Source organism: Salmo trutta, chromosome 21, assembly GCF_901001165.1.
Source record: "Salmo trutta chromosome 21, fSalTru1.1, whole genome shotgun sequence".
Classification (NCBI taxonomy): domain Eukaryota; kingdom Metazoa; phylum Chordata; class Actinopteri; order Salmoniformes; family Salmonidae; genus Salmo; species Salmo trutta.
The window spans coordinates 19,591,077-19,618,558 of record NC_042977.1 but is presented as its reverse complement, the minus strand read 5'-3'; the positions used below and the strand labels follow the sequence as shown (position 1 = coordinate 19,618,558).

General features: G+C 46.3%; 1 protein-coding gene across 6 annotated transcripts in view; it reads left to right on the top strand.

Moving 5' to 3' along the window:
• The window catches only part of LOC115156868 (partitioning defective 3 homolog), a 246,517-nt gene that overhangs the window by 60,298 nt on the left and 158,737 nt on the right, over positions 1-27,482 (top strand). Inside the window, exon 1 of one of the 6 annotated variants that reach the window (XM_029704659.1) lies at positions 24,012-24,263. The exons of the other annotated variants lie outside the window; for them this stretch is intronic. Within the exon in view, the coding sequence (XP_029560519.1) occupies positions 24,258-24,263 (6 nt within the window). The 5' untranslated portion in view covers positions 24,012-24,257. Of the gene's footprint in view, positions 1-24,011; positions 24,264-27,482 lie in introns of those variants that run through there. 6 annotated transcript variants of the gene reach the window in all.

The window sequence follows — 27,482 nt, the reverse complement described above, 5'->3', positions numbered from 1 at the left end:
GAGAATATTTGAACAACATAAGGAAACAATTGTTTTTGCATATAGACCATGGATGTCTTTCCTGTCCGCTTCTTGACCTGTCTAGGTTTGTAAAACCACTTGGTCTGGGGCCAAACTGGGTTAATATGTTTGTTTTTCATCAATACCATAGTTTACTGTTTGGATGATCTATTTATGCATCTGTTTTATTTATTTACCAAAGGCTTGGGCTACTTCACCCACCCCTCTGCACAGAACAAACATGGTGTCAGGGTTCTAAATGACAACCTATTCCCTATAGTGCACTATTTTTGACCAGGTCCCGTAGGGTACTATTTGGGACATACCTGTAGCTAGCGAGAGTGACCCACAGAGTCCTGAGCTGCTATAGTTGCCCTCTGGCCCCTCATTTCCTCTCCTCTCAGTATCAGTGTTGTTCCCCACCATTTTTAAACGAGGCTGACTGGAAGAGGAGAGCTAATCCTCTCACTGAGTGACAGCAGGGTCACGGAGGTGGACAGGGGTCACATTCTCCTCTGGGTCAGCTCTGCTGTGCCCCGAGGCCACTGGGCTGTATCATAATCCCAGTGTCACCGCAACACAGGAACATGAGGATGTAGTATTGAACTGGAGCGGGGATATGGGAACACATGCACGTTGAAACCTCCACCGGACGGATGGATGGATGCTTGTTACAGTAACACTGATTCAATTAAGGGCGGATGTTCTTCTTACACCGTGGATGTTGCAATCCTACTAGTAGTGTGATGAGTTGTGTCCTGTTGCTGGTATGAGTGTACAGTGTAATGTTTTTATTGTGTTGAAATTGTAGCCCGACATTCTTCTTTCAACGTCTTTCAACTTGCAACACAGCTCAAAGTGTGGTGGTATGTTGATGCTCCCTGCATTTCCCGATGCTGTATGACCGTGTAGTGTCCTGTATGACCGTGTGTAGTGTCCTGTATGACCGTGTGTAGTGTCCTGTATGACCGTGTGTAGTGTCCTGTATGACCGTGTGTAGTGTCCTGTATGACCGTGTGTAGTGTCCTGTATGACCGTGTGTAGTGTCCTGTATGACCGTGTGTAGTGTCCTGTATGACCGTGTGTAGTGTCCTGTATGACCGTGTGTAGTGTCCTGTATGACCGTGTGTAGTGTCCTGTATGACCGTGTGTAGTGTCCTGTATGACCGTGTGTAGTGTCCTGTATGACCGTGTGTAGTGTCCTGTATGACCGTGTGTAGTGTCCTGTATGACCGTGTGTAGTGTCCTGTATGACCGTGTGTAGTGTCCTGTATGACCGTGTGTAGTGTCCTGTATGACCGTGTGTAGTGTCCTGTATGACCGTGTGTAGTGTCCTGTATGACCGTGTGTAGTGTCCTGTATGACCGTGTGTAGTGTCCTGTATGACCGTGTGTAGTGTCCTGTATGACCGTGTGTAGTGTCCTGTATGACCGTGTGTAGTGTCCTGTATGACCGTGTGTAGTGTCCTGTATGACCGTGTGTAGTGTCTTGTATGACCGTGTGTAGTGTGTCCTGTATGACCGTGTGTAGTGTGTCCTGTATGACCGTGTGTAGTGTGTCCTGTATGACTGTGTGTAGTGTGTCCTGTATGACTGTGTGTAGTGTGTCCTGTATGACTGTGTGTAGTGTGTCCTGTATGACTGTGTGTAGTGTCCTGTAGTGTGACTTGACAGCTTTATCACATCGACTGTTCAAGCATGTTCTGTTTGACACAACAGTGTTTTTGGTGCTCCATTTGCTTTATCATTCTGTTGGAGACTTCCAATGAATCGCTCATTGTTATTCATTCCCGCTGCTGTCTGGCTGTTTTTGACCTATGGGTCCTGGTCAAAAGTAGTGCAATATATAGGGAATAGGGTGCCTTTAGGGAAGCCCCCTCTGGCTCGTGCCCCAGAGTTCCTCTCTGAAGGCAGGTCTTACTCCTCACACAACCTTACTGATTGAGTGGACAGTATAGTGCTGTGATTCTAACCAGAGTTCACAGCCTGGTCTGGGGACTATCTAGGCCTTGCTGTGTGTGTGTGTGTGTGTGTTGGGAATTGCCTGCGTACTCACAAAACGATATTATCACAACTTGGTATTGAAACTCTTGGTATTGTCACGATTCTATATGCATTTTTTAAATGTAACCTTTATTTAACTAGGCAAGTCAGCTAAGAACAGATTCTTATTTACAATAACAGCCTACCGGGGAACAGTGGGTTAACTGCCTTGTTCAGGGGCAGAACGACAAATTTTTACCTCGTCAGCTCAGGGATTCGATCTAGCAACCTTTCGGTTACTGGCCCAGCGCTCTAACCACCTGGCTCCCTGCCTTTACCCACTAGGCTCCCTGCCTCTAACCACTAGGCTCCCTGCCTCTAACCACTAGGCTCCCTGCCGCCCCAATGTGTTACTGTATGTCTGCTGCAGAGAGACGAGAGAGAGCCATAATAACAACCTGTTTGGATCAGTCATAAAAATAGAAAGTGCTGAAAACATGTTGGCTCAGTATTTAAAAAGAAGATGGAGAAGAAGGTATAGGCTGAGAAATACCAGAGTTTTGGCGCAGGTACAGCTGACTAACGCTACCTAGCAAAAAACAAAGAAACAACATTTAGTTTTTTATAAATCTATACATGGGTGTGGCGGGTGTGGAGGAGAGAAGTGTTGTGTTTAACCTCTATTGGGGACAGTGACATGTGGGTGACTCCCTTGCCCTCTCCTCCCTCTCTCCCACACGCTGTCGCTGTGTGATGTAACGTAAACTGTTGCAGGAAATAACCTGGCTTTAGCGTTTGTGTTGCCTCGCTGGTGTCGATTAGATTATGGCCATGCGGGATTACAGCATCAGATTCTGTTCCAAGGGGAATGGATGGGTGGCTACTGGGAGTGAGAGACAGCTGTTTTTCCCTGCTCTCATGTTGACCCTACTGAATTAATCAGAAGAGGAAGGGAGGGGGGGGCGCGGTTTTGATTGGGTGAATTAAGTAAACAGTAGCTGACCTAGGAGCTGCTTTCTCTCCGCTACAAAGGGGTTAAACGTTTATATGTCAATGCCGTGATCAATGAGCGCGATGCGCACGCGGCGGTCTGTTTACCGTTTGAAGTGTTACTTAAATGTGGACTCAGCCCAATGGTGTTGCCACGAGCCGCACCGCCTTATATTACGATACGGGACATACGAGATTTCGCTCTCACACAGTCGCACACAGCATCTGCCCGTGTGTGCAAGTTAGCTTCACGCTGTTACAGCGTGGTGGCGTCATGACCAAAACAGAGGAGAAGTTTGGCCTCGCGCTTCAGCGCTCGTAGTTGTTGCGGAAATTGACCCACTATGCTGTTTACTTTGGGTCTACCTCTAACTGAGACGGGTACTCGAGGCTACAGCCAAAGAAATAGAATGAGTTGACTAGAATGAGTTGACTTGAATGAGTTGACTTGAATGGGGATGTCCGTTCTACTCATTCCAGTTCTGTGGTTATCATTTATCTGACCTAAAGTTCATTCTGTAGCTGTGCGTTGCTATACTAGGCTACAAGGCCTAAAACCACTTTGCATGACTCGTACTCTCCTGGCAACTCGCACCGCATCTCTGACATGTGTTAGATGCTTTTTCAAGACTGTGGGGAATGAGTGGTTGGCCCGATGAGCAATGTGTGTCATTGTTGCTGCAAGGAATGGTGGCAGACAGCTCAGGGATTCACTGAGTGTTTTTCCACATGCTGTGCGTCTTTTTTCGTCCCACTGCTCCCTGTCCTGTCCTCTAGCCCAGAGTCCAGCCTTGAGCCTTGATGGCATTCCTGTCTTTTAAAGGGATACATCTGGATTTGATCTACTTCCCCAGAGTTACATGAACTCATGGATGCATTTCTGTCTCTGGATCCAGTATGAAGGAAGAGGTACTTTCGCTCACCAATGACTGGATGTCTATGGTAAATCTACTAGCAGTTACCATAGACTTCCAGTCATTGCACTTACGCTAGTTAGCAATTGCGCTATTGCTAGTTATCAACTTTATTAAAACTGCATGCAGGGACATAAAAATGGTGTCCACAAGTTAATCTGACTCCTGGGAAGTAGATAAAGGGCTTCATTACCAAAATCCTGAATTATCCCTTTAATGGTCAGCCAATGCCCTCTTTGCCCCGCCTAGTATTTACCCAGAGAGCTGGAGGATAGTAGGCCGTTCACACACACTCCACCATATCCAAGGTGTCAGGTGACTGGCATGTCCCTGCACACTCCTGGGGTCGTGACCTCTACAGGGCCATGCTGTGCTAACCCCAAATTCTCCATGTGTCTGGGCGGAGCGCACACACACACAGCGGACTCTGTGTGTCTGGGCAGACAGCTGCACAGACCACTACCACTCAATCACTCCCCTGGACACACACGCGTGCTCACTCACACACACAGCAGACTATGCATTAGATTTTAAGATAGTGGCGCCAAGGAGGGTGCCCGTCGTTCCGATTCCTGCTCAACTTGGCTTTTTATTTTTATTTTTGAGTTAATTATGACTTTGTTTGCTCAGACTGTCCTACGACTGACAGACGCTTCTGGATCATGAATCGGAAGCTACACACTCATCTCTCAGCCTCCCAGATCTGGAATAATACATTCGCTCCTTTGTTCCCCGTGCAGTGGGCCTACCTGTTGCTACTGGCCGAGATGACCGAAGGCAACGCCGGCGACGATGAAGGAAAATGGGTCTCCAAGCTAGGCTGAAAAGACAGGCTACATGGCCTCCTCTTCCTAGTATCCTCATGGCGAATGCCCAATCGCTGGAAAATATACTTTGAACTCGGAACGATGCTTCAATCGCAGAGGGACATCAGGGAATGCTGTATCTTTTGTTTTTACAGAGCCATGGATTACTGACAATTCATTCAACTCTGCTATTCAACCAGACGGCTTTTACGATTTCCATATGGTTCGAATGGCGGCTTCTTGTAAGCGTAGGGGGGAAGTGTATGCTTCCTCATCAACAATTCTTGGTGTGCTGAAGTTCAGAACCCCTTGAGTTCCTGCTCACCCGATCATGTGTGTTATTAGCACAGCTGTGTACATACTGCCACAAGCAAACATCAAGGCGGCACTCTGCAAACTGTACAAAAACATTAGCCAGCAAGCATCCTCTCACCGAAAGCAGGCTTTATTGTCGCGGGAGATTTTAACCAAGTAAATTTAAACAAATTCTTCCAATATATCACCATGTATTCTGCCACACGAGAAGAAACATGTTGGACCATGTGTGCACAAACATCTGTGACGTGTACACATCCTCTTTGTTCCTGCTCCCCGCCTACAAGCAGCAACTCGAGGGAGCCACCAACACAGAGAATAGTGAGGCGTTGGACAGAGGAGGCAGACTCAATGCTGCAGGACTGTTTTGACAATACTGATTTGGAATGTTCATCCACTCAGGACTCAACCATCAACATTGAGGAATATGCATCGCCAGTCACAGGCTTCATTAGGAAATTGGCTGTTGGTGTTGAACCCACAATAACAATCCGGGCAGACCTCAACCAAAAGCCCTGGATGAACAGAAAAAGACATAACATGCTGAGTGCCCATAGTGCAGCATTAAATATCAGTAGATCGGACCCAGATGACTCGTAACACGTCGGAGCTCCGGTACCAGAATCAATGTTCGACAACTGACTCACGATGCATGTGGCAAGGACTACAGGCTATCTTGGACTACAAAGGCAAATCCGGATGTGTGGTGCCCACCGAAGCCTCCGTCCCAGACGAGCTTAACACATTCTGTGCTCGCTTCGAGGCGGACAACACCGAGGCATCCAGGAGGGCTCTGTTTTCGCTCTTCAAGGCCCGACAAGAGGAGAAACTCTCAAAACAGTGAATACTCACTAAGCCGCCGCCCCCGATAGCATCCCTGGCAACGACCTCGGTGTGCGCTGGCCGGTGTCTTCTGGGACATCTTCAACCTGTCCCAGGTTGTAGTCCCCACTTGCATCAAGGACACCACCATCATCCCAGTGCCCAAGAACCAAGGTGACATTCCCAAATGACGATCGACGAACTCACCCCGGTCATCATGAAGTGCTTCGAGAGGCTGGTCATGGCCCATATCAAGGCCAGCATGCCAGGTACACTGGACCCACTCCAATGAACCTACCGCACCAACAGATCCACAGAAAATGCCATTCACACGGCCCTAACTCATCTGGATAAGATGAACACCTATGCGAAAATGCTGTTAATTGACTACAGTTTAGCATTCAACAGTATTGTTACCTCCAAGCTCGTCACCAAGCTCAGAGCCCTGGGTCTGGATGCTACCCTCTGCAACTGGATCCTGGACTTCCTGACGGGCAGAACACAAGCTGTGAGGATTGGCAACAACACCTCCGCCACAGTAACTCTTAACACAGGGGCCCCCAGGCGTGTGTCCTCAGCCCTCTGCTGTACTTACTCCCTGTTCACCCACAACCGCGTGGCTTTTCAACTCCATCATCAAGTTTGCTGATTACACCACAATTGGATGCCTGATAACCAACAACAACGAGCCAGACTATAGGGAGGAGGTAAGTGAACTGGCATTGTGGTTCCAGGACAAAAACCTCTCCCTCAATGTCAGCAAAAAAAAGGAGTTGATTTGTTGACTTCAGGAAGTCATTGGGACTGCAGTAGAGAGGGTCAGCAGTTTCAAGTTCCTCGGCGTCCACATCACTGAGCACCTGACATGGACCAACAACACACCGATCTTGTCAAGAGGGCGCAACAGCGTCTCTACTTCCTGAGGCGGCTGAAGAAATGCCACCCCAGGTCCTCTCCAAATACTACCACTGCACCATCGAGAGCATCCTGACCGGTTGCATCACGGCCTGGTACGGGAATTCCTCCGTCCACGACTGCAAGGCCCTTCAGCGGGTGGTGAAGATGGTCCAGTACATCACTGGGGCTGTGTTCCCACCCATCCAGGACATCTACTTGAAACACTGCCTGAAGAAGTCCTGCAGCATTATCAAGGACCCCACACACCCCAGCCAAGAGATATTCAGTCGCTTAATGTTGTGCAGACGGTATTGGAGGTCTGATAGAAACTGACTCTGAGCCTGTTGGTATCTACAAGTCATCAGACTGCTGAACACTTGAACTGGACTGACCACCTGCACTGACTGTCCGTACCTTAGCACTCATGCGCCCCCGCACGCACACACACACACACATCACAACTGCTGCTACCAGACTCTTATTTACTATTACTAATACTGCACAATTTAAACACTGCCCCCCAATCTCTCCTTCCCTGATACGTGGAAATATTTGACTATAAATTGTGCCTTCCTATGTTACTCATATGCTAAAAAATGTATTCTATTCTATTGAGCCATTTACTTCATGTTCGTGTTCTTATCTCTTATTGTTGTTGTATTGTTGAGAAGGAACCTGCAAGTAAGATTTTATATGGACATGTGTGTCCTGTACATACGAGTCCACGGCTAATAAAACAGACCGCCCCCCCACACACCTGTCCATCAGTCAGTGTAGTAGTGCATGGGCGGCTGGGAGCTTGACATGACAGACCCAGGGTGGATGGACCAGTGGGCTGACCTGAGTTTGAATGCTTTATGATCTGTGCTTGATTAAGCTTGTCTGGCTTAATGGACCATTTATAATACTCCCAAAACGGTGAACCCTGCCCATATGGCACTTTATGCAAGCTACAGCAAAGATGTCAAATGTTGTTTGAACCCAGACCTGAAATAGACATGTCTGTCTGCAGTGTGTAGAGGGACCAATAGACATGTCTGTCTGCAGTGTGTAGAGGGACCAATAGACATGTCTGTCTGCGGTGTGTAGAGGGACCTTGGTAGCAGACCAACACTCCAACAAACACCAACAGACAGGAGGGCCAGCAGGTTAAATAAACCCAGGGGAGACTTGAAAGGCCCTGCTTGTCCCAACACGTCATAAAATACTCTGTATCTCAAATGGCAGGGCCTATTGGGAAATGGGTAACAGGGAGCTATTTGGGATGCACCCCAGTCAAACCACTGTCAAGTGGCTCAGTGTGCCTATGACTGGAATCCCTGTCTGAATGTGACATACTGATCCCGCCCCATGGCATGCTGGTCTGGATGGAATTGGGTTGGACTGACACCCCTGCCCTGTCTTCAATTACATTACAACCCTCAAAGTGGAAGGCAGGGGTTTGGATGTTTTTTCTTTTATTTATTGAATATATATTTTTGAACAGTATTTCTAATCGTATTGAGACAGAGATATGTGCTAATGAGGGTGTGAGGAAGATGTGGCGCCGGGATACATACCCACACTGAGGGATTGACCGTATCAGGTCCATGTGCTGCAGGCGGCATTACCTGCTGTACCAGTCCCAGACACAGGGTTTGGTTTCTCCATCCTTCCTGGTTAAAGAAATAAAACAATGCGGCCTTGTGCTCCGTAGTGAGCCGGGACGACGAGTTAAACAACCGTTTGTGAAATCGAGCAAGTCAACCTTTATCGGCGAACCCTCAGTGTTCGCCGTTGGGAGGGGGTTTTGGTCGTGTTATATCCACGAAAACACAAATGTTAACATTGATTTTTGGGGATACTATATTTAGCCCGCTTGTTTGTCTGACGAGTGCATTGATTTTTGAGACACATACATTTTAAGCATGTTGACCCCTGCTATAATACACACTGATATTTATTACAGTTATGCAGAAAGAAAAACTATGGGCTTGTTTTTTTTTTTTTACATTGTTCAAACTGGACACAGAACATGACTTAGACCATGCCTGGGCTGCTTTTATCACTTGATTGAAACCATAGCGAGAGCACAAATACCCCAGAGGCATATCAACAGGTCATGCACCTAGCTGTCTGCGTGGAGTACACACACACACACACACACACACACACACACACACACACACACACACACACACACAGGGATATCCTTTATCTGCCTCAGTCTCCATCCTCAAAGACGTCCTTCAGAGCTGCTAACGGATGACCTCATTTATTCCACGCTACTCCTGGGCCCCGCCCCTAATAGGAACAACAGCATGTCCTCTATACGAGGCTGTACGGACACCGCCGAGATGTGGTTTCTAGAAAGATCTATGGGAGACGCTTGAACACACAAACTGCTATGCTGTTGTCGTTAGTGGTGCTGGGAGATACCGGGCCAAAATGTACACTCACGCGCACCATTTTACCGAGGGTTTTTTCAAGACCTGGTAGAAAGATCTAGAGACTGTTAGGTCTCTGTAGTGGTAGCCAGGAGAGTGTCTCAGCTAGTCAGAAAGACTATTTATTTGCAGTGGGGCTCAGCTGTAGAGGCCAAGTAAAGCACGTGAATCATACCATCTGTATGTTGCTGCGGCTAAGGACATGTGGCCATTTTAAACATTTGACCAGTTCACCACTTGAAGAGGGGTTTAAAGTCTGAACGGAGGCGGAACGTTCCGTATGAATTCTGTTTCATTACCGTCTAATGGGTTTAGGTTGGAACGTCGCGTAAGCATGCTGTCCCTCCCTGTGTATTCGTCACATGGGCACGATGCTCATTTAAGACCCCTGTGAAGAACATTTTGTCAAGAAAATCACCGACTGATTTTTATAGAACTATGTACAGAAAAGGGTAACAAATGTTAAGCGAGAGTTTCCTTCACTTAAAACAGAATATTCCTTGTGTGATTTACAAGCCAGATGTTGTACTTCCCAAGCAGTGGGCGTAGTCAGTGTGTTAATGAAAGCCAGCCTTATGAGAGACACACACACACACACACACACACAACGCCTCTTATGGGAGATCCTCAGCTCTCAGTGACAAGGTGTCTTACTGGTGCCTTGATGACAGTATTCCTTGTTGGCCTTGGTTTCCATGGAGCTGGTATGAACCTCAGAAAGTAGAGCATTGTAACGGTGGTGTGTCGGGAACAGTTCAGCCCCCCCCCATTAGAGCAACGCTCACCACGTTAACCTGAGTCATGGTTATTCATGCGGTCAGGGGGAAGGTGAGCAGGACTGCAGTGAGCGAGAGAGAATGAGACAATGTGCGCTGAGCCGAGCCTTTGATCTGCTCTGTGGGGATGAGGCTTTTGGCTGGCTCTCCAGCTCTGTAATGGGTCTGTGGCCAGAGCACTGTTGATGATAATGTAACAAGTCTTTTTAGGGGCAAAACTCTCAGTGAGAGGATCTGTGCACGGAGGCCAAGATCCGTCAGAGATGGTTTCAGACACAAGCTCTTCGCTCCTTCTTTAAGTCATTTTTTTGCACCGCTCAAGTGGGCCATGCCTCATTTGTCATCCGGTGTGAAAATAGACTCGCGATATTTAAGCAGTTTGTGATTTTCCTGAAATTTAGTACCAAGGAATATCATATAAAGGAAAGAATTCGGTCTTCTATTTTGCGTTTAGCGTAATAACGGTTTCTTCACGCCTGTTGTGTGGAGGTTATCACGCGGGTTATATCCCCTCACAGACACATGGTTGCTTTATGACTGCTGTTTTAAAACGACAGGACAAATCTGATTATTTGCCCCGTTTGCCCTTCAAGTGGTCCCCCATTTGCTGCTTTATCTTGTCACCATGAATACAAAGAGCCTATCATGGTTGTGTTGGTTTGTTATCTTACAGTGGTGTGACATCAGTGAGGTGGAGACAAAGAGAATGTATGAGAGGTCAATAGGAGTCTAGAAGTGAACGTCCCAAATGGCACCCTATTCCCTATATAGTGCACTACTTTTGACCAGATTCGAATGGGCCCTGGTTAAAAGTAATGCACTGTAAAGGGAATAGGGTGCTGACAGATCGAAGGGTATGTTAATCATATTGAATTTAAACCTTCTCTCCCTCTTTCACTCCCTCCCTCTAGCTCTGAGTATCTGTTATGCACTGATGATATTTTGGGAAAAGGCCTTTCTCCTGTATTTCCTGAAAATGAAGATTGATTTCATACCAAACTCGGACTGTCGCAATAAAACAGACCTTTTTGTGTGCGTTTGTCAAGTTGATGAAGTATCAAGTAGTAGTAGCACAGGGTTAAAGTACAGGGTTAAAGTACAGGGTTAAAGTACAGGGTTAAAGTACAGAGGAACTCCGCTGCCCTCCAGTGGTGTACATCTGTAAGTGCAACATGTCCTTACTTTCTCCCCTCTGTTGTTTAATCTCATTCTCAACTACGGTTGAATGTGCAACTCTCAATCTGTCCGTAATACCTTTAGCTTTTGACTGATTTATTTGTTGCCTTTTGAAATCGTGTATTGATAACTTGTCTGCCTTGTTGAAGCTTGGTGTAACTCCATTCTTTTCCCCTCAGCTAGAAGTCAGTGAAAGAACAACGGCCTGTTTCGTCACTACAACGTCTCTTCATAATGCTTGTGTCTTAGAGCGTGCAGGCGCGGTCAAGTGATTGGAAGATGATTCATATCATCTGATATTCAAACCTGCCCGTGTTAGTGAAACATTTAAAAAGCGTGTTTTTAAGAGCAGCCTCGGTGAGCTGTTGTTGACCTACATGTTTTTAGGGGCACCACTACCCAGCAACCACTATAAAAACCCAGACCTGATACAGCTGTGTGGTCTTATCTGATGTGCCTTACTTCCATACAGTTTGAACTGTGGGCTGTTGTGTTGTACTGTAGCCTCACCCGAAGCAGAACATGATTCATGTGGCCCAGCGGTGTATAAGGCACTGCATCCTGGTTTGAATCCAGGCTGTATCCCAACCGGCCGTGATTGGGAGTCCCATAGGGCGTCGTCCGGGTTTGGCCGGTGTCGGCCGTCATTGTAAATAAGAATTTGTTTTTTAACTGACTTGCCTAAGTAAACATTTTTTTAAATGTAAAAGATGATGTCTGACAACAGGATACACATGTACTGTGTGGTTGATCCTGGGTAGAGAGGCCATCTGTCTGATGTAGCCACGTTTAGGGGCCCATATTCGTAAAGCATTTCAGACTAGTTGTGCTGCTCTGAGATCAGTTTTTGTGTCTTTTTAGATCATAATGGATAGAATCAGATGGATGGGGGTGTGATCCTAGGTCAGCACTGAATACTGCCACAGTTTTGTGTTCCTCTGTCCTCTCTCTGTCAGGGAACATTCTAACTTTGACCAGCAGAGGTCTCTCTTGGTACAGAGTCTTTGCGATCGTCCTGCTCTGACGTTGCTGGACTAGTCAGTAGTGGCAGACTGTGTATCTTTCATTGGGTGGTTTGTCTTCTATGTAACAGCTCATCTCAACATCTCGCCGAGTCAAACAGGAAACCACTAGCCTGGTTTTATGACACAGCAAACACTGGACCTTCCATGTTAATCCCAAGAGGCTGCTTCTGCTCCCGTGCCCAGAGAGCGAGGAGGACACACACACACTCTCACACACAGTGTGGTGTCCAGCCACCAGGGTTTGCCACAGTGAGTCACCAGTGCCAGCCAGCTGTGGTCTGTCTGTGGGAAGGAATAGCCTCTTGGTCCAGGGAGGATTCAGGAAGTGGTTGCTAGGCCAACGCGGCACACAGACACCGTGGCAGCGCGTTGTGTTTACACAGCCACACACTGAGACGTCCTTACTGGGTGTTCTCTTCGGTCTACCACTGGCTAGAGGGGACGTACTGTAGTTAGGCACAGCAGGCTATCACATCTTCTAGGAACTGTATTAACTCTAAAGCGAGAGGACCTGATGATAGAAAGCACTTGTTTTATAGTGTCGCGTTACATCATGCGACGGCTCAATCGACCCCCACCAGCTTTTGCTCGCTTCTCTGAGGAAATGAATCCCACAATGTGGGAGTGTTTGTGTGCTGCTTGCTTGCCAAAGCCTTCCTTGAATAGACATAGGTTTTGCCCATTGATGCTGGGCATTTTTCCCACAGTTAATACTCTTCTCTTCCAGAAGGAGGCACTGTGGTGTTAACATTGAGACAGTCGGCTGCTCTCTCCTTCTGTCATCTGGGAGGAGAACACAGGCTCTGCTCTAAACCCCATAGACTTACATGATGTGAGCAGGACAATAAAATACAGGTAGCCAAGCTATTGCTATGCTTTTCGTGCCTGTCAAAGTTTATTGCCCTGTGTTTGGGTGTGTTAGTCAACTCACTATCTCGCTACATGTCATTTAAACAGTGGTCTTGTGGTCTTGGGCCTGTAACCCCCCCCCGATGATAACTTCCTGCTTTTTCCCCCGTCACAGCGGCTACACCTTGGAATAAACAGGAAGTAACAGAGCAGGAAGTGAACTTACTCTGGCCAACAGGATGTGGTCATGTGATGGGAGAGGCGGCAGAGTCGGTCAGAAGTGCCGACTCTGTTCCAGAAGCAGTCCCTTCCCCTCTGGCTTTAATGATCGAAGTCTTCAGAATGGCGTTTCGGGTCAGGAAACCTGGTCGTCCAGCTAGGATGAGTTAAGTATGCACCAGGACAGGATATAGCCCTGTCAGGTAAAGACTTCCTCTATACGTACGCTTTACAGTGGCACAACCACATCTGCGTTGTACGTCAAATAAGCAGTTAAAAGCAGTGGGCCACCGTCCAATCGTTATGGTGTGTCTTGTCCTTAATTAAGACTGAAAATGTAGTCAATCGGAGCCTCTCGTGCTAGCCTTTCCAACTGTCAAGCTGGAACTGTCAGGGTGATGAATACAGTACCTGGATCCCAGTGTAATTAAAAATAGCAACCATTTTTGTGATGGGTCTAAACCCAGAGATGAAGTCTAATATCAGAGTTGGAGAGGAGATGTCTCCAGTCTCTCATATCGCTCATGCTCCACCTAAACACCAGCTCCTCCAGCCAGAGAGCAACGACCTTCCGCTGACCCAATCACACCAAGGAAATCTCATTTAGCCTACAACACAGCCTGTGGAGGAACAGGGGAGGAGAGCGGCGCTATGAACTAACCCAATACTGTACTTCCTCCTCAACCTTCACCCACCAACTGCTGGGGCCCCTTCATCTCCGTTAGGGTTTAAACGGGGAAGCCCCACCGATGTCCTCTGCTGTTGTGATGTTAGCCAGTAGCTACGGTAACCTTGCCAGCTGCTCACAGTTCACCATCACCTTTAATTCAATGTTAATCCCATACAAACAGGGAGGTAAAACATGCACATTATGTTTGGGTTGGGCACTATCCAAATGTTCATTCTTTTAAACCGTTCCTGTACCATAGCTGGGGTATATGGTATTACCGGCAGTGCACACAAGGTGCGCTGTTTTTGTCCAAATTAAAAAAAATATATAAAAAAAAGCCATTTTGGACTCTCAACTAATTTAGGTAGCAGGGATCTTGATCCAGGAGGGTATTGACTGTGTCTGTTGTAATCAGGAAGCTTGATCTTGCTTGCTAGCCACAGTAGCAAGTTGGCAAACCAAATGCATAGCTGGAGCCCTGAGCTGGAGATTCATGTATTTGGCACATCATGGATACAGTGCCTTCAGAAAGTATTCACAACCCTTGACTTTTTCCTAATTACAGCCTGAATTTAAAACCGATTACATTGAGATTTTGTCACTGATCTACACACTATCCCGTAATGTCAAAGTGGAGTTGGGTTTTTAGACATTTTTACAAATGAATTCGAAATGAAATCCTGAAACGTCTTGAGTCAATAATTGTTGAACTCTTTTTGTTCCGGCAAGCCGAAATAAGTTCAGGAGTAAATGTGCTTAACAAGTCACATAATAAGTTGCATGGACTCACTATGTGTGCAATAATAGTGTTTAACATTTTTAATTGGCTACCTCATCTTTGTACCCCACACATACAGTTATCTGTAAGGTCCCTCAGTCAAGCAGTGAATTTCAAGCACATGTTCAACCACAAAGACCTGGGAGGTTTTCCAATGGTTCCTCTCCTTCCGGAGAGGAAGGAAACCGCTCAGGGATTTAACCATGAGGTCGATGGCGATTTTAAAACCGGTAGAGTTGAATGGCTGTGATAGGAGAAAACTGAGGATGGATCAACAACATTGTAGTTACTCTACAATACTAACCTAAATGACAGAGAGAAAAGAGGGAGGTCTCTTAAAAAATATTGAAAAAATGCATCCTGTTTGCAACATGGCACTAAAGTAATCCTGCAAAAAAGTATGGCAAAGAAATGACCTTTTTGTCCTGAATACAACACTTTATTTTTGGGACTTCAGAGTTCCACTCTTCATATCTTCCAGCATGGTGGTGCCTGCATCATTTCCTACAGGAAAACTTGCTTTATTCTGCTTTCCACCAGACACTGGGAGACAAAATCACCTTTTTGGAGTTGCTTACCAAGATGATATTGAATGTTCCTAAGTGGCCTAACTACAGTTTTGACTTAAATCAGCTTGAAAATCTATGGCAAGATTTGAAAATGGCTGTCTAGCGATGATCAACAACCAACTTGACAGAGCTTGTGTACTTTTTATTAAAGAATAATGGGCAAATATACTGCTCAAGAAAATAAAGGGAACACTTAAACAACACAATGTAACTCCAAGTCAATCACACTTCTGTGAAATCAAACTGTCCACTTAGGAAGCAACACTGATTGACAATAATTTCACATGCTGTTGTGCAAATGGAATAGACAACAGGTGGAAATTATAGGCAATTAGCAAGACACCCCCAATAAAGGAGTGGTTCAGCAGGTGGTGACCACAGACCACTTCTCAGTTCCTATGCTTCCTGGCTGATGTTTTGGTCACTTTTGAATGCTGGCGGTGCTTTCACTCTAGTGGTAGCATGAGACGGAGTCTACAACCCACACAAGTGGCTCAGGTAGTGCAGCTCATCCAGGATGGCACATCAATGCGAGCTGTGGCAAGAAGGTTTGCTGTGTCTGTCAGCGTAGTGTCCAGAGCATGGAGGCGCTACCAGGAGACAGGCCAGTACATCAGGAGACGTGGAGGAGGCCGTAGGAGGGCAACAACCCAGCAGCAGGACCGCTACCTCCGCCTTTGTGCAAGGAGGAGCAGGAGGAGCACTGCCAGAGCCCTGCAAAATGACCTCCAGCAGGCCACAAATGTGCATGTGTCTGCTCAAACGGTCAGAAACAGACTCCATGAGGGTGGTATGAGGGCCCGACGTCCACAGGTGTGGGTTGTGCTTACAGCCCAACACCGTGCAGGACGTTTGGCATTTGCCAGAGAACACCAAGATTGGCAAATTCGCCACTGGCGCCCTGTGCTCTTCACAGATGAAAGCAGGTTCACACTGAGCACGTGACAGACGTGACAGAGTCTGGAGACGCCGTGGAGATTGTTCTGCTGCCTGCAACATCCTCCAGCATGACCGGTTTGGCGGTGGTTCAGTCATGGTGTGGGGTGGCATTTCTTTGGGGGGCCGCCCAGCCCTCCATGTGCTCGCCAGCGGTAGCCTGACTGCCATTAGGTACCGAGATGAGATCCTCAGACCCCTTGTGAGACCATATGCTTTTGTGGTTGGCCCTGGGTTCCTCCTAATGCAAGACAATGCTAGACCTCATGTGGCTGGAGTGTGTCAGCAGTTCCTGCAAGAGGAAGGTATTGATGCTATGGACTGGCCCGCCCGTTCCCCAGACCTGAATCCATCTGGGACATCATGTCTCGCTCCATCCACCAACGCCACGTTGCACCACAGACTGTCCAGGAGTTGGCGGATGCTTTAGTCCAGGTCTGGGAGGAGATCCCTCAGGAGACCATCCACCACCTCATCAGGAGCATGCCCAGGCGTTGTAGGGAGGTCATACAGGCACGTGGAGGCCACACACACTACGGAGCCTCATTTTGACTTGTTTTAAGGACATTACATCAAAGTTGGATCAGCCTGTAGTGTGGTTTTCCACTTTAATTTTGAGTGTGACTCCAAATCCAGACCTCCATGGGTTGATAAATTGGATTTCCATTGATTATTTTTGTGTGATTTTGTTGTCAGCACATTCAACTATGTAAAGAAAAAAGTATTTAATAAGATTATTTCTTTCATTCAAATCTAGGATGTGTTGTTTAAGTGTTCCCTTTATTTTTTTGAGCAGTATATTATGCAATCAAGTTGTGCAAAGCTCTTAGACTTACCCAGAAAGACTGCCAAAGGTGATTCTAACACTCAGGGGGTTGAATACTTATCTAATCAAGATATATTAGTGTTTTTTATTTTCCAATAATAATAATACAATTCTTCTTCCACTTTGACATTAGAGTACTTTGTGTAAATGGTTGAATACTGAAAGCACTGCATAAGCAGTGGTGTTTCAAGCCCCCCCCCCCAACCTTTTTGAAACTTTTTGTTGTTGTTGACTGTATTGAACATCATACCGTCTGTAGCGGTATATGTGGTTTACCGCCAAAGCATACACTGTGCTCCTAAGTTGCTGACATTTACATTCATAGGCTGCTGCAGCACAAGTGCGAGCCGGGGTCAAGAGCGTTGGTTGGTAATGAGGTCGTAGGCGAGGAGAGTCCAGAGGAAGCCAGCCAGCCCGCCACCGTGGCCGTGCTGGGGTAAGCTACGTACTCGCATCATCCTCATTAACCACTGCTGCTTCCGCCTCTGTCTCTGTTGTGGCAACCAGCCGTACCTCATTAGAAAGTGCTGACGCCCGGAGAGGGGTACAGGTGAAGGGCGGCCGACAAGCACGCAGTCTGGGATCATCACAGATCAGGTGTGTGTCGAGTGGAGGATGGGATGTGGGGCGTAACACACATACATAACCAGATTTAATGTCTTCCACATTCTTACCATATAGGCTAGTCAATATAGACTTGCGTCCTGTCCAGGTGTGTACTTGTACATACGTTTCCTCTACAGAAACATGAGAGAGGCTCCTGCGCTGCTGTCCGTTCTTGTCTCGGACAAGGCTTACTTGGTCATCTACAGGTGACTGCCAAAATAAAGGAAAGACCTGAATAAATAAAGGTTCTGGCGGCTGTGGTGTGGGGTGCCCCCCCCCCCCCCCCCCCCCCCCCCCGTGGGTGCACTTTTTGGGGATTTTGCACCAGCACTACACAGCTGATTCAAATAATCAAAGCTTGATGATGAGTTGGTTATTTGAATCAGCTGTGTAGTGATAGGGCAAAGGGCAAAAACCAAAACATGTACCGGGAAGGGAGGAGTGGGCAGTGATCACCTTGGGAGTGTTCTCTTCTAGGATGCCAATGCCCCCATTCACAGGGCACGGGTGGTCGCTAAATGGTTTGATGAGCATAAAAACAATGTAAACCATATGGCACGGACGTCTCAGTCACCAGATCTCGACCCAATTCAACACTTATGGGAGATTCTAGAGTGGCGCCTGAGACGGCGTTTTCCTCCAACATAAACACAACCCCCCCCCCCCCCCCCCCAATAGAGTTTCAGACACTTGTAGAATCTATTCCAGGGCTCAATTGAAGCTTTTCTGGCTGCTCGACCCAACGCCCTATTAAGGAGCTTTGCTGGGGGTTTCCTTTATTTTGGCAGTTACATGTCGATGCAGATTGGTGGTTTTTAAAGTGTTTTTTATGAGTCCTGGTTTGGATCTGATAGCACAGTCAGAGGGGTGGGCAGCGTTTTGGCTTCTACTCAAGAATCTGCTGCTTGTTTAAGGATTATGAGATGTGAACAGAGTTCCTCTGCTCCGTGGAGAAGAAAGACAGAAACACACACTTCCCTCCGGACGGACATGTAGCGCCAGAGAGCCTGGCACGGACTGATTAGGCCTAATGGTTCTAACGTGGGGAGACCGAGTCAGAGGTGCACAACCAGCCACCCTCTAATCACTGCTCTCTCCACCCAACGGGACTGAAAGAGTCCGTATCAGTGCTCTCTATCTGTGCTCTCACTGGACTGTAGGCTACTCACAGATAGGATCACTGACTGAATCCATCTCTCCGCTGTGCCGTGCTGCCTGCATTAGCCCGTCTATGTAATAGAGAAGGAATTACCGGAACAGACGGCCCATTTGAGCATCACAAGTCTGGTGTTTTGATGGTGTTGGGCATCTTGTCTGGGGAAACTTAGTTTTAATCCCTGTCCTTACTGTAAGGGTGGGCTGAGACTGCATTTTTGTGTAGTCTACTGTAGGCTAGATCATGTTCAGTTCTATGTACCGTGTTGATGGAAAGGAAAGTATTGGCGATGATGCAGATCGTGATGATGATAATGCAGTCTTTTTCAATAGGAGATTGATTCTCTTGCGAGAAGTGTTTCAACAGTGTTATGCTCCTTGTGATGACTGTCAGTGATTTTCTGTGCGTGGATGCCACCCTTGATACATGCTCAGAGGAAAATCAAGGCCACTTCACTTTGCTTCTCCTTCAAACAAGGCTGCTGATTGTCAAATTGCCTGTATGGCATTTCAGCCTTTCCGTCAGTGGTTGGAGTGTCTGCGAGATGAAATGAGAGATTTAGGAGGGGGGTAAACTGGCTGGGGTGATTGGGCAGAGACCAGTGCACGTTTGACCCCAAAATAGTGTGTCAATACGGATCTCTGTGGTACCCACCCTCTCTGGCCATGGTTACATTTGAGCTAGCTGTCAGTCTCACTTACAGCAGTGAAACAAAGGTACCTCTAAACGTTACCACCTCTTTCCCTCTCTGGTTTTTCATGTTGTCATCTAGAAAATGACAACGCGTACGGTAGGATGCACCCACGCGTACGGTAGGATGCACCCACGCGTACGGTAGGATGCACCCACGCGTACGGTAGGATGCACCCACGCGTACGGTAGGATGCACCCACGCGTACGGTAGGATGCACCCACGCGTACGGTAGGATACACCTGTTATTGGTTTCATCTCTGCAATAGATCTGCAGATATAACATCACTGACGGACAAGACTATTTCTTCTGTTCTGAGGTCCCTTTTTGGAACCATAAAACGTTAAAGCGTCGTGAATAGTCACTGAAGCAATTGATATGATTTCGTGAAGCAATTGGAACATAACCTCCTCCGTCTCACAAAAACCCCATATTACAAAACGGCACCCACGATAACCTATTTCGGTCAGCCTATGTCCATTTTCTGACCGTCATGCTAGAAGCCTGATATGTCCAGTCAAAATGGGCTTTAGTCATTTCTCCAATACTTTTTGTAGACTGTCTTCTGCAGACAGTGCCCCGTATGAACAGGCTTAGGTCACGTTCCAAATGGCGCCCGATTCCCTTTATAGTGCACTACCTTTCACCAGAGCCTGGTCAAACGTAGTGCGCTATATAGGGAATTGGGCTCCATTTGGGATGCAGAATTAAGGCGTCAGCATGTTTCAGAACTTGGCTAGGCGAAACGAACGAGTGTGCTCGCATACTCCCTTAAAATATCTTTGCTTGAAAAAAAGAAAAAAGCGGCAATAATAATGTTTTTCCATTTTGAGACGCCGTAGGCACTATAGACTTCCTCAAAATAGTAAAAGATAACTCAAGAAATCAGTCATGAATTTTGACGTTTTTGCAGAGGTCTTACACGGAACCCAAACCGGCTGCACGCGTGCGCTATCGTACATACATTTATTTTGTCCCCCTACACCAAACGCAATAACGACACGCAGGTTAAAATATCAAAACAAACTCTGAACTGATGACATTAATTTGGGGACAGGTCAAAAAGCATTAAACATGTATGGCAATTTAGCTAGTTAGCTTGCACTTGCTAGCTAATTTGTCCTATTTAGCTAGCTTGCTGTTGCTAGAAAATTTGTCCTGGGTCCTCTACTCTGACAATTAATCCACACATAAAACGGCCAACCGAATCGTTTCTAGTCATCTCTCCTCCTTCCAGGCTTTTTCATCTTTGAACGTATATGGTGATCGCATCTACACTTTCATAGTATTACCACGACAACCGGCAAAACAGTTCGTCTTTCAATCACCCACGTGGGTATAACCAATGAGGAGATGGCACGTGGGTACCTGCTTCTATAAACCAATGAGGAGATGGGAGAGGCAGGACTTGGAGCGCAATCTGTGTCAGAAATAGAACTGACTTCTATTTTAGCCCTTGGCAACGCAAGGCGCGCACGAGCAGTGTGGGTGCAATAATTGAATAACATGGATTTCTACATTTACTTTGCGACGTGTGCGTTCTGATCAGCATGTTAGTCGCGCAAATATTCGGTGCAGTATTTCTCAATGAAAAGATGTGCATGGAAACTAGTCGTCTCTTGTTGAATGACAACAAAGACTTTATTGAAGAATCCCTACTATTGACCAATCACCTACGAAGGGGAGCAGACTTCGGCTTGCCTCTAGAAACAATGTTGTTTGCCCGAGCAGCTGAAAAAAAAACCTTAGTCCAAAACGAACAAAAACGTCACAAAATGTCATCGTAATATAGTATATACACAAAGTGTTTAGGCTGGGAGGCATGCGGACGCCTTTAGTGTCAGACTTGGCCTACTGAAGGAGAGGTCGCTGCGTAAATTGAGTCCCGTTCCAGGCAGCATTTGTCAACGTCCTCCACTGTCCTCTCTTCCCCTCCCTGCCTGTCATGGTAATTGGCTCAGAAATTATGCAGACTTCTTTATCTTTTGAAATCTGGTACACTGGGGCTCACACAAGATTAATTGCTGTACGAGGGGAACTGGACTTGTTGTCCACTCACTCTTGAATAATATTAAACCCCAACAGACAATATCCTTTGAACTAAAGCACAGAACAAAGGCAGCAGAACAGAGACCTCAGCTTTGTCCCAAATGGTGCTCTATTCACTATTGGCCCTGGTTAAAAGTAGTGCACTACATAGGGGAATAGGGTGCCATTTGAGTCACGTCCTGACTGTCTGGCCTGTGCCGCAGGTTGTAATAGGTTGGGTGGAGCTGCCCATTTGGAGTGGATACTACTGGGACTTCTACTGAACATTCATCTGACAAATCAGGCTGAGATGGTTGATCTAAGCCATTTTATAAAATGATGAAATCAATGCAATTATTTCAAATGGTTACTCACCGGCTCGTTTTGGAGGTCATGGGAAGTTCCTCTTAGATATGACTCGTATCAGCCAGTAGGGTCCCTGGGATGTAGAAACAGATACTGGTAGCCTATCAGATCATTTTCCAGTGTGCGTCCCAAATGTCACTCCATTCCCTACATAGTGCGCTACTTTTGACCAAAGCCTGTGGTGTGACGTAGATCTGTTTGGCTGTAGCTCTTTAGTGTCCGGTCGGGAGGGACAGTCTGTCTGGGAGTTATTTATGTGTATAGCAACATCATACACACATGTTTATTATGACCATGTCTTTGGAGTCAGCCAGTGAAAAAAATGTACTGAAGCTATGCCCAGTATAAAAATGGTCAAATACTGTTGGCCCTGTGAATTCTGATGACTTGCTCAGTCGACGGCCTATTAACTGTGCTTTACAATCCTTGCTATACGGATGACCGTCTAAATACTTGTTAGAGTGAAAATATGACTTGTGTAAGCATTTGTGGTGTTATTTTACAATGCCTATGCATTTGCAAAGCAAGTAAACAGGGATCTTGTGAATGTAGGCTACTGTAAGACGGGGTACAGTGTTGATACAGACATCCTTTGTCACCACAAATTAGCTAGTTTGTTCCTTTTCTTACATAAGCTTTTTCACAGCTTGTTCTATTCTTTGGGACAATGTGTATTGTATCAAGTGGATTTTCTGCTGTCTTGTGCTATAAGCAAAAGTGCTTATTCCATGCAGTACAAGGCCAGTCTTGTGCACCTCTCCTTCTCCCCAGATACTGGATAAAGTATCCATTTCCTCTTAATAAAAACGTCTCCACGGGAAAGCCTGAATGCCAGTTCTACCCTCCCGGCTTTTTCATTAGGTAATAGTCTCATGTTTAGGATGTATAGCTTTTCCACTTCCACCATAGTGCCACAGTAGTAGTCTAGTACTCTGTGGTCTTGTGAGGGATCAGAGAAAGTGTCTGTCTTTTGCGAGAACATGATTTAGTCAGGGAGGAATTCATTCCCCTATTCCAACATGATTCCATTCCATTTGGGTGCTAAGTATTGACGTTGATTGGTAGTCAGTGTGTACATGTACACTGAACAAAAATATGAACGCATTATGTAAAGTGTTGGTCCCATGTTTCATGAGCTGAAGTAAAAGTTTCCAGAAATGTTCCATACACACAAAAAGCTTACTTTGAAAAAAATGCTGTGCACAAATTTGTTTACACCCCTGTTAGTGAGCATTTCTCTTTTGCCGAGATAATCCATCCACCTGACAGGTGTGGCATATCAAGAAGCTTATTAAACAGCATGATCATTACACAGGTGCACCTTGTGCTGGGGACAGTAAAAGGCAACTCTAAAATGTGTAGTTTTGTCACACAACACAGTGCCACAGATTACAACATTTTTGAGGGAGCATGAAATTGGAAAGCTGACTGCAGGAATGTTCATTTCTCTACCATAAGCCGCCAGCAACGTTGTTTTAGAGAATCTGGTGGTACATCCAACCGGCCTCGCAACCGCAAACCATGTGTATGGCATTGTGTGGGCCAGCGGTTTGCTGATGTCAACGTTGGGAACAGAGTGCCCCATGGTGGCAGTGGGGTTATGGTATGGGCAGGCATAAGCTACGAACAACGACCACAATTGCATTTTGTCAATGGCAATTTAAATGCACAGAGATACCATGACGAGATCCTGAGGCCCATTGTTGTGCCATTCATCCGCATGATAATGCACGGCCCCATGTTGCAAGGATCTTTACACAATTCCTGGAAGCTGAAGTTCTTCAATGGCCTGCATACTAACTATGTCACCCATTGAGCATGTTTGGGATGCTCTGGATCAACGTGTATGACAGCGTGTTCCAGTTCCTGCCAATATCCAGCAACCTTGCACAGCCATTGAAGAGGAGTGGGACAACATTCCACAGGCAACAATCAACTGCATGAGGCAAATGGTGGTCACACCAGATACTGACTGGTTTTCTGAGACCAACCAATGCGTATCAGTATTTCCAGTCATGTTAAATCCACAGATTAGGGCCTAATGAATTTATTTCAATTGACTGATTTCCTTATAAACTGTCACTCAAATCTTTGAAAATTGTTGCATTTATATTTTTGTTCAGTGTAGTATTAATAATAATATTAACAACATCTTGCTTTAAACTCTTTTGCCCATGAGGCATCCAAAGCTAAGTGTTCAGTAACATGACCTCAATCATTGAATGATACATGCTGAAGGCCAAACTCATTGTGGCAGTTTACCATCAACAGATTGCACAGTGTGCTGGTTCTGGGTGAATGTTTGTGGTGGTTTATCTGTTGGACTGAAGTCTCCTCAACTCTCTTTTGGTCTTTCTGTTTTGCTGTGGCTGTCATCTCTCAGTACGCAGTGCACTGTAGAATGTGTTTGAAGGTTTAGGATCTGACGTGACCATGCAGGTAAGACCATTCCCATTCCTCGTCAGGCAGGCCGAGGTTTTAGACCAACTTTCAAACTGACAGTCAGTCTTTTCTGCGTTGGGTCCTCTTAACTCTTGACTGCATCGCATACGCGATGAACCGCATTGTGCTTGAAGAAGTGGAACTTGTTCCTTGTGGGTACTGCACTGACCTTCTACACAATTCTGTCAATCTTGAAACGACACGAGCAACATGTACCTGGATTTTAAACCAATGGAATTTCCGACAGGGTGTCTGACTTTGACACGGTGGTGATATGCATCTAGGAACACAATGGGAACTAACCACCTTGTTGACTAACTTGATATGGGTCTATGATACTGTAAATTAGAGAGGAGTATATAGTATTAGAACTCTAATGCTAAAGATGAGCTAATGTGAGCAGAGATGTTGAAGATGAGCTAATGTGAGCAGAGAAGTAGGCTTCTAGTTCTTGTAAAAGAGCAGAGTAGGAACTGTGATCCATAGTCAGTGTCACGTCGTCATACCCCTTCCCCAATGCCAAAATAGCACACACTGACTTTAACTGATGAGTCCTGTGAAAACCATCTTGTGTTATGCTCCCACCATATGTGTCAGTGTCGCCGGGGAGTCTTCTGGTCTCAAAGACTTGGTCTTCGTCCCAAACGGCACTACATGGTGCACTACTTTAGACCAGGGCTGGATGGTGCACTATATAGGGAATAGGTTGCCGTTTGGGACGCAGCCTGCCTGCCCATATTATTGATTTGTGCCAAACTCCCAACGACATGAATTTGACAGTTTCATTTGTGCTCTGCTTATTGGAGTTTAATTCGGTTTTGTGGCTGCGCTCTGGGGGGTTACGGTGGTGAAAGGAGGAGCGACGTGACTAAGTATGTTGAGGGCTTTTAATGCTACTAGTGGTCTGTCAGAGAGAACAAAATGGAGAAGGAAGACAACCTTTGGCAGAGAGAGAGAGAGAGACAGACCGTGAGAAGAGAAAGAAGATGACCTTTTGCTGAGAAAATATTTTCTTTTTTTGGGAATAGCTGGGATGATCTATGTGATTTTATAAAAAATGCACATATCCGATTTCACAGTCAGAACCTAATGCGACATTAAATGAAAGAATTTGCTGTGCAGCCTGACATGACTATGTGGAGTAGGCCCTCTTGTAACCACCTGATAACCTAATTCATTTATCATGGTTTGTCAAGACCTTTAATGAGCGCTAATCTCCTCTGAGATTTCCATGTATTTGAAGTATAATGTTTTCTAATCCAAATCCCGCCCAATGTAATGGAGCCAAGGGGATAAGTAATTGCTTATCAAACTGGAGTCGGACGGTGTTCTATTTCAGAAGGCATCAGCAGAACTATAATTTCTCATTACCAAACTGTCACTCCGCCCCCTCAAATGTTCCCTCGACCTCCAATTAAAGATAGGTCCAGTTCCCCTTAGGACCCTGAAGGTCCCCATGGATTGTCAGTCTCAGACCCCCCCCCCCCCCATTTTTAACTATGTGACCTGCTGACGGGGTTGTTAAGGGTTAGGGCACATCACTGTCAGCACTCATCAATAATACAGCGTTGAGCTCTTCCAGATGCATCGTGGGCCAGGACGAGGCCTTAGTCATCCTCTTGACCAATGACCATTGGCTGCTGTCAGCTCACATACAATATGCTGCGCCCCAAATGGCAACCTACATGGTGATCTACTCCCGGCCAGAACCCTATGTGAGGACACAGCTATTTAGTTGTAGCTCAGTTGGCTTATGGTGTTGGTTCTCTATACGCCATAAAGCTAGATGATGATTCTTCATTAAGTGTGTACTAGTGTAGGCCTAGGCCTCATCAGGGGCCCCATTACTGGATGAGATGAGAAACGCAGAGCTGTTGAAAGGCGAGCAGAGGGACTCCCAAATCACACACTGTTCCCTATGTAGGGCACTACTTTTGACCAGAGCCCTATGGGACCTGCTCAAAAGTAGTGCGCTATGTAGGGTGCCATTTAGGACGGTACCATTCTTTACTGGGGGAAATGCTTAGCTGGCATCACAGGAAGGGGCGGTATTGGACACCCGGGACTCCTCCAGACGCTGTCTGATGAAACACATTTCTGCTTCAGCCCTTTTTTTTCTTGCTGCTCGCTTTTAATTGTGCAGTTTTATTGCGAAAAGCAAGGGAGCCCTTGTTTCCTTTGCTGCGCTCCACTAGCGTTGGGTTCGTCACATTGTGAAACAATAGAATTGCTCAATGTTGATGCAATTGAGCTCAGCCAGCTGTATCGTGAGGAACGATGCAACTTCCCTCTACTCAGCCGGCCGGGCCAGGAAATAACAGTCAGAAGGCATCTAAACTCAATTTAAGATGTTATGACTTTCTCCAAGTGGCCAAGTGTGTGTTGTTCACTGGCCAGACAGATGCTATGGAGAAAGACTAGCATTGTTTAAAACATCATTTATTACTGTTGGTTTTGCAAAATGTCTCTTGAAATTAGGGTTTTGAGAGGAGGGATGTCTCAAGCTTCTTTCTGGAGGCTGTCCCTGGCTTTTATTTTTATTTTAAGGAGCTAGCTGAAAAGTGATTTAGCACACATGGTATTCAGATTTCCGCTGTCCGGTCAGAAAGGTTAGACAAACAAGTGTCTGTTTACATCACTGCCGGAATAACACAAGCCTTACCTACAGTCCAGGGTAGAGGTCGCATCCCCTACAAAGAACTGGCATATTATACTGGCACGTTCTCTGAAATGGCTGCAACTAGGGCCCAGTGTCTCCTTGTGCAGGAAATGAAGCTACATGGAAATAGAATGATTAGTGTTCTGTGTCTTTAAACACCTCAGCCCATGCATGCTGGGAGCATAAAGTAACAAACAGTCTCCATGTCCTATTCCCTATGCAGTGCACTACGTTTGACCAGAGCCCGTAGTGCAGTACATAGTGAAAAGGGTTCCATTTGGGACTAGGACATGGAGAAACAATACATTTCGCCCCGCTGCGTTAGTCGCCATGTAAACCTTCTGTAACTGAAGGTATTTACTGCCGTTTCCGTCTTCCTGTGTCTGCCAAGTGGACATTTTAGTATCAGCCAGGCTGAGTGGGTTTTACTGGCTCTATTTGATTTATGAGTGGGGAGGGAGACTGTATTTTTAACAAACTTATCTCTGTGGTGCAGCGTCAAGCGCGCCGGGACGCTATTTCGCCGTAGACGTCGTCACTGAGCTGTTCAAACACAC